We start from the raw sequence: 8,609 nt of genomic DNA on the forward strand, positions 1-8,609 counted from the left end.
AGAGAGCTCATCCTTTTTCATGAGGAGGTAAATAGAAAGGTTTAAGTGGCAATTGTTAGAAATAAAGCAAAATAAAATAGTATAACACAAAAAAATAAAGAACAAGGAAAAACAAATAATAATCATAAATAATACACGGTTGTAATGAGTTACGTCAATCAACACTGAAGTATAATCAGGCCATAATTGCACAAATAATCAATAGGATTCAGGGCCGACCCTGCCCTTAGGCAGTCAAGGCCTCTTCCTTGGGCCTCATCCTGGGTAGGGCCCAGTCGAGAGAGCTCAGCTTAGTGGTTGATCAAGTTCTCACTAGATAGAGGATGGAGCATGCAGATGTTGGGTTCGCGGCGACGGAGTTAATAGAGGGTTGGCGATGGGATCGAGTTTGAGAGGTTAAGATGGAAGCCACGACGGCGGGTTGTTGCGAGTTTAGAACGGGAACAAGGCGGCATGTGACTCTTCACGTGAGCTTGAGAGAGATGCGCGGATTTCATGTGGGCCGCACCTCCGCCCTAATTTCACGTGAGTGAAGGTGAGGCCGAGGCCCGTGAGAAATTGGATGTGTGGTTAGGCATTGGTGAAGTTGTTGATCAAGGGTTCTAAAGTCGTGACAAATTTTAAATATAGAGAGATTAAAGAGATCTTGTCCATACACGGTATTGAGAAGTTTATGTACAAAAGCAATGAATAAATATAGAGAGATTAAAGAGATCTTGTCCATACACGGTATTGAGAAGTTTATGTACAAAAGCAATGAGAAAATGTTCTAGTATTATAAGTGGTGTCCATACACGGTATTGAGAAGTTTATGTACAAAAGCAATGAGAAAATGTTCTAGTATTATAAGTGGGATAAAAATAAAAGAAAACAAATAGCCTAACTATATTATTTAATAGTTTGACAAAGTAAGAGATGAATATACTGTTTATGATTTTATAAATTCTTTCATATCATTTGGCGTCTCACCACCAAGTAAAATTTTTATGGTCATTTTGATAATAATGATGAATTATAATCTATTACGTTGCCAAACAATCTATATTGACTATACCCGTAATAGTTGCTTCCGCTGAAAGAAGTTTTTCAAAATTAAAATTATTAAAATCTTATTTAAGATCAACCATGTTACAAGATAGATGAATGGTTTAGCAATATTATTTATCGAAAATAATATGTTAGAAAATATTGAACATAAAACTTTAATTAGTAATCTTGCAGCTCAAAATGTAAGAAGAATGAGATAAAATCTATCATGAGTTGTCACTTAGGCCTTATCTAATATTTTGACTTAGGCCCTGAAATTCCTAGGTACTGTTGCGCCTTGAGAATCCAAACCAATCGCCGAGAAAAGATAAACCAACACACCAAATCAATAGCACAAACAATCAAACACCAGTTTTACGTGGTTCGGAAAGATGCCTACGTCCACGGGGCAAGGAGGGGGGAGTTTTCACTATTAGAAATCAAGAGGAACAAACTAGGGTTACAAATCTCTCATAAACCCTCAACAATCAACTCTCAATCTCTCCAATTACTCCTAGAATAGAAGCCCAAAGAAAACTCTCTCAATCTGCTCAAATTCGTCTTTGCACTTAACCCTAAAAACACCCAAAGGGTATTTATACAAATTCAAAACGAAACGGATCTAAAAGCAGGCCCAACTCAAAACCGCAGCGGCGGTCGACCGGTACGGTCGACCGTGATCCATCGCGGTCGACCGGCCCGGTCGACTGCGAGCCGACACCGAACAAACCAATGTCTCAACTGCTGCATCCAGTATGCCATGGCAACGGACTCATGACAACGGACTCCAATCACAACACGTCGAGATCCAAATGGGAGTGCGAACACTCAACCCCAAACCAATTGTGTCTACTCACCAAACAACTGAGCCTACACCGACTACACCAAATGCCTCACTTGCTGAGACCTAAATGGGAGTGCGAACACTCACCCTAAATGTCGATGTCGCTCACCAAATCGGCTGCATCAGAAAACTGACTGCCTACGTATCCTCTCCAAGGAATCAAGCCTTCACGTAGTTCACCTTTGGCCTCCAAAGGCCCTCAATCCATCTTGCGGCTGATAGCATCATCAACGACCCCAAACTGAAGCGATCCGAACACCTCCACCTGAGGTGAAACAATGGCCGTATCCAAAAAATATCCACCAGCTGCATCCAAGTCAACCACCTCATCATCTGCCCCCATAAATAAATGACTCCCACGCTGTGCCACCTCAGCTGGAATCCCAACCAATACAAAATGACCTGGAGTATGTGAGGAAATCCTCACCCAATGTGGAGTAGCATCAACCTCCACCCGCTGCGATATCCCTCTGACCTGATCAATACTCTCCACCTGCCGAGAGTCCAAAGTGACAAACCTGCTCAGACCAAACTTAGAAGCTCCCCACTGATAGCCGAACAAGCCTCTGAATCCTAAATGCGCAATCGGATCCAATCTCACATCAATGATGTGACCAAGTGCTGGGTAGCCCAATATCCGACGCCAACCAAAATCTGAAACAGCTCCACCAGATCTAACAACTCTATACGCAACAGTCGGCAACCTCATAAGATGATCCAAACCTATCGAAGCCTGAATACCAGATCTACTGCTCGACAACCAATACCGATCCTCCTCCAGAAAAGAACGGCTCACTAAATCCGCCATCTCATCACGTCGCCCCACTGTCTCCTTCCCTCTGAAGTGTCTCCAACTGCCGTGAGCTCGGCACCAATGCAAGAAAGGACTCCTACTAGAATAAGTACGACTGGTAACCTTTCTGCCCATACACCTCCTCCAACTGTTGCGGACTACTAGGTCTTTATACCAACGGGACTTGGTTGCAACCCAAATATGCCTAGTACAATCCCCAACATAGGAAACAAAATAACGATTACCTCCCGATGATGCCTCCTCGGAAAGCCCCCAAATGCCTGACTGAACACTTCCAATAAGACCCCTCGATCGATGGATAGAAGTGCTGAACTCCACCTCGGTCTTCTCGCTCATACCAATGTGCTCACATGACTTCAATCTGCGGGTCATAGCACTCCTCAACAATTTGTGCACGGTATAACCAACAATATATCCCAGCACCAAACAATGCCACCGTCTAGCCATAGAAGTAGTCAGCGTCCTATCAACTACCGTGCTCCCAAGCAGATAATACAAGTTACTCCGTCTGACTCCCTTCATCATAATTATGGACCCCGATGTGACCTTCAAGCGAGAATCCGCCAAGGTCACCCTATAGCCTGATGCCTTCAATAACCCAAGTGAAATGATGTTCTTCCTCAGTTGCGGAACGAACCTCACATCAGCCAACTCCCGGATCATCCCGTCACTCATCCGAATCCGAACGGTACCAATACCACCAATAGGGCATCTGTAATCATTACCCATGAGAACAGCATCCCCTCTTTCCAACTCCTGAAAGCTGGAGAACCAATCCCTTCTAGGGCATATGTGGTAAGTAGCACCAGAATCCAACATCCACTCGGTGGAGTCGGCAACATCAACTGACGGAAGAGCTGGGCACGAATAGCCTGAAGAATCTGAATCTGAAACATCGCCACTAGCCTTGGCAATATTCACCTCTGAAGCTTGAATAGCTTTCCCTTTATTCTTCACAGCTTGCAATTTTGGGCATTCGGCTTTCCAATGTCCATCATCTCTACAAAAGGCACACTGATTCCTACCAACTGCAGGATGCCCTCCTCTAGACTGCGACCTTCTTCCACGGTTTAGACTTTTAGCTCTTGCAACCAATGCCCCCGCAACCGGCTCGATGGAAGTCTCCTTGTCCTTCTTTCGAAGTTGATAATTCACAAGGGCTGCGGTGACCTCACTATACGAAAGAGATGCCTTCCCATTAATAAGAGTGAGGACGAAGGTCTCATATTCCTCGTCGGGCAAGGAACTCAATAACAGCAATGCCTTGTCCTCGTCTTCAACAATGACATCTACATTCGCTAAATCTGCAAGTAGCTTCGTGTAGTGGTTCATGTGATCACTAATGAATGTCCCCTTCTTCAATTGGAAGCGATAAAGCCTCCTCTTCAAATGCAAACGATTTTCGATGCTCTTCGTCAAATATTTGCCCTCTAGGACCTCCCAAATCTTCTTTGCCGAAGTTTCATTCATCACATCATATTTAAGGTCTTGGGTAAGGCAAGACCTAATCACACCACACGCCATTCTATTCATTTTATTCCAAACCTTTTCATCAATGTCGGCCGGTTTCCCGTCCAACTCCAATGTATCTTCCAAATTTTACGCATTTAGCGCATCCATGACTTCGCATCGCCAAAGTCCAAAATTATTTGTGCCGTTGAACTTTTCCAGATCTATTTTCATAGGATGTATATTCAAACTTTGGACGGCTTTCACACCAGAAGAACCCTCCCCACTTTTATCTTTTTCAGCCATATATCTCAAAACACCACCAAACCAATGCGGAAACAAACGAGAAATAGATCCAAATTGAAAAAAGACGAGATTTTTACTGAAAAGATCCCACCTTTATCACCAAACGGAAGCCCTAGTGAACTTCCAAAGCGATCTACTCCTCCAAAATAGCCCAAGCGTAGCTCGGAGCTCTGATACCAATTGTTGCGCCTCGAGAATCCAAACCAATCGCCGAGAAAAGATAAACCAACACACCAAATCAATAGCACAAACAATCAAACACCAGTTTTACGTGGTTCGGCAAGATGCCTACGTCCACGAGGCAAGGAGGGGGAGTTTTCACTATTAGAAATCAAGAGGAACAAAATAGGGTTAACGGCGGTCGACCGGTACGGTCGACCGCGATCCATCGCGGTCAACCGGCCCGGTCGACCGCCCTCCATCCAGCAGCAAACCCAATGTCCAGAGAGGTCGTCGGTCGACCGACACGGTCGACCGCCCATAGATTCGGTCGATCGGATCGGTCGACCGCCACCAATCCTGAAGCCCAATAACTTCTGTGCACGAATGCGGTCGACCGGGCCGGTCGACCGCCACCCAATTCTGCTGAAACCCGAACTTTCTGCCAATTCTACAGGTACGGCCTTGACGGGATTACAAGTCATCTCTCAGCCCTAATTTCCCAAAAAAAAAAGGAAAAAGGAAAGAAAAAAGAAAAATCTTTGGTCTTTATTTTCCGTGTTCTGAAACAGATACAACATGCACCAAGTGAGACGCATATTTATACGATAAGATTTCTTTCCACAAGGCTGAAATTATAAGATAAGAATTCCCTGTAGTAGAGAGTGCAATTAGAGTTCTATTCTGAAACCTAAGACTACCTATTCTTACATAAATTAGATTCTACAAAGAAAAAAATATTGATTAAGAAAAATGCTGAAGTGATCAATCCATCTCGTCATATTTGACAATTTCTTTTTGTATTATATGACATTTGAAAAAGTTTTTGGTGCTATTTCAAAATGAGCCAAATTGACTTTCGAGGAGTTATATGTGAATGCGAAACCTTATTTAGCTGACCGTATGGAAATTTAAAATTCATGAGAGTTTCATGAAAGCCTACAAAACTATTTCCCTAAATAAATAAACTATAATATTTTTCTATGAATTGTTTTAAAAAAATTACTTTACCATGATATATATACACAGGGTGCAAACTAATCTCAGGATTTGTGCACCCCCTGCGTAGTTGGGCTCCATGTCGGACTCAAATTAAGTTGCTGACAATTCTCTCATTTGGTAAAAGACAAAATGAGACAGTTGAAGTTGATCCAAACTATATTCCGCTGATTTGTCATGTATTAATCCATCTCTGATCCTCAAATACTACATGGTTGATTGCGGATAAACTCCTGTAATAAAGTAATTAATTAGTAGCTTAATTGCTTTTTAAGTCTGATGATGCGCAAATGGAATTATATCTCCATTATCTCTAGTTGTCACCTTAATTATTTTTCGTCATATGATATTTATGTTAGAAAGAGATCTTTTGATAGCTAGTTTAATGTTGCAAATTAAATCATGGATCGTGATCTTACCTTTGAATAATTTGACCATTAGCATGATTCAAACGATTCAACAATGGAGGGCTTGTCCTGTATCTTTCTAGTCAATGTTCAATTAATACGCATAATTCAACAAAAAAAAAAAAAAAATAACCTGAAAATTAATATCATATGTATATAATTACATCCCACGTACGTGTTCCCCTATCCATTACCAATTTCCCGTTCCGTTTTTGCCACCTACTGACCTTACGTAACCTGCGGTCATCATCGAAAATCCTTACATATTCAAAGGGTGAAATAGTCATTTCACTCTCGCATCTGATCCAGTATTAATGTGTTAATTAATCAATTATCATGATTAGTTCACAGAAAAAACATGATGATTAACATCAATTAACCTCAGACAAAGGGAAGCATGCATATATACAATGTCATGTGTCCCTACAACCAATGTTATTGGCCTTTCCCTTTCCTACCTTCTGCTTTTCTTCCCTCCATCACTCTCTCTCTCTCTCCCTCTCTCTCTCTCTCTCCCCCTAATCTCTACTCTCTTTTTTTTGTGAATTTTTCTTTGTATTTGATCACCTAGACAATTCTGTGAAGTTAATATGGGAGGTGCCCAATTTGGTGACACAACTTATACCAAGGTTTTTGTTGGAGGCTTAGCTTGGGAGACAAAGAAGGAGACCATGAAGAAATATTTTGAGCAATTTGGTGAGATCTTGGAGGCTGTGGTTATCTCTGATAAGATCACTGGGAGATCTAAAGGATATGGATTTGTAAGTTTTTATATATGATCTTACTTAAATTAGTTCATTAGTTTGTTATCCTTTTATTTTATGTGAAAATTTTGATATTTTTTTAACCTTGTTTGGTTTTTGAGCAACTAGGTTACCTTTAGGGAGGCTGAGGCTGCAACAAAAGCTTGTGTTGATCCTTCACCGGTGATCGATGGAAGGAGGGCTAATTGTAATCTTGCTTCTCTTGGAGTTCAGAGATCTAGACCCGCGAGTCCTCAATATGGTAAGCTGAAAATTTTCTTTTTCCCCCCCCATCAATAATATGATATTTTCATATATTCCTGCTATGCTTGTGATAAGTTGGGTCTTTAGATCATCATTATTATATATTTGATCTGACGAAGTTTTTCGAGCAATACCACTAGATTTATACCACAAACATTCATTTCAATTCATTTTTTCCTGTTAATTAATCATACGTACGTCTTTAGCTTATTACCCATATTTTTTAAGGAGCTAGTTTATTTCCCATGTTGATCAATTAATCATCTATTTTGGTAAAAATAGACTTATGAGAATGAGCTCTAAAATAAGAGCTAGCAAGCTGCAACATTTATATTTTCACAGGCTTGAACATTGTTCTAATATCTAGTTCGTAATCAGATATACAGTAACTAGTTTATAAATAAAACTTAAGTTCAGGAAGAGTTATCTCAAAAGAACCACCTCTCCCTTTTCAGAAAGTGCATTGTATGTTCTTGCACGTTGAAGCATTCTTTCTTCTAAAGGCACTCAGTTCAAGTACTCATAACTCTGGTGTTAATTAACTATAATTATCGCATTAATTAATTAGGTGTTTTCTAATTAATTGTGGTGTGATTTTAGGAGGAGGCAGGGGCTTCAGGGCGATGAAATCTTATGGGCCTGCAGGCCTTCAAGGTGGGATGGGAACAGCTTTTGCTTCTGCTGCCACGTTCCCAGCTCATTATGCTCTCCAACAAGGGTTTCCTTATGGTGTTTATGGGTGAGCCTTCAACTTGCATGATTAAGCTTTGGAAATTTATATTTCAACACACTTAGCTATGTGCACATGGACTACATGTATATTTCCCCATATATAAAAGCATGCCTCATCACATGCATGTGATGTGATCATGCCTACAGCGCATGCATGCACCATATTCCTCTCTCTCTCTCTCTCTCTCTCTCTCTCTCTCTCTCTCTCTCTCTCTCTCTCTCTCTCTCTCTCCCCCCCTCTCCCTCTCTCTCTCTCTAGTTCCCCCTCCCCCCGGTAGGTGTGAGAGAGAGTCTAGTGGACCATACATATATCAACACGCCTACATGCGAGCCGATTGTTCTGAACTATACAACAATGCGGAAATAGGGCAACAGTTTGGAGATTTTGAAATATTCCTACATAGTTGAGAACATCAAGCACACGTGAGAATTGTGTTGATTGGATTTGCATTTGAGGATCATGTGGTATATATAGGAGAGAGGCAGTGCTACTATGGGACTTGTTTATTGCACAATACAAGAGTACGTGCGTTAATTCTCTCTTCTATCTCGATGTATCTGAAGTATATACTTGCATCTGGTTAAATAAACTTGGTGGATAATTATAGATAATATTTCTCTCATAACATCTGGTCTATACATTGCATCATCATTCATCCATCATCCCTTGGATAAATATACTCACAAAATTGCTTTTGTGCACAACCACTCTTGATAAGACCACCTTTTGTCACTAAAGCTGCAATGGGGTTGTGCAGAAGCATCCAAGAGAGTTTGATGCCCTATCCCTAAACATATCAAGTATATATATTATTAAAGATGATGAATTATATTGTTGTCTGTACTTTTGATAACTATCTTTTCTT

The 8,609-nt window shown here is 41.0% G+C and overlaps 1 protein-coding gene across 1 annotated transcript in view; it reads left to right on the forward strand.

Moving 5' to 3' along the window:
* LOC109830246 (RNA-binding protein 24-A-like) overlaps nt 6,528-8,609 on the forward strand; it is a 5,699-nt gene continuing 3,617 nt past the window's right edge. The window contains exons 1-3 of the mRNA XM_020397459.1: nt 6,528-6,765; nt 6,877-7,009; nt 7,612-7,750. Coding sequence (XP_020253048.1) covers nt 6,595-6,765; nt 6,877-7,009; nt 7,612-7,750 — 443 coding nt within the window. The 5' untranslated portion in view covers nt 6,528-6,594. The remainder of the gene's footprint in view (nt 6,766-6,876; nt 7,010-7,611; nt 7,751-8,609) is intronic.

The sequence above is a fragment of the Asparagus officinalis genome, chromosome 2 (assembly GCF_001876935.1).
Source record: "Asparagus officinalis chromosome 2, Aspof.V1, whole genome shotgun sequence".
NCBI classification, from domain to species: domain Eukaryota; kingdom Viridiplantae; phylum Streptophyta; class Magnoliopsida; order Asparagales; family Asparagaceae; genus Asparagus; species Asparagus officinalis.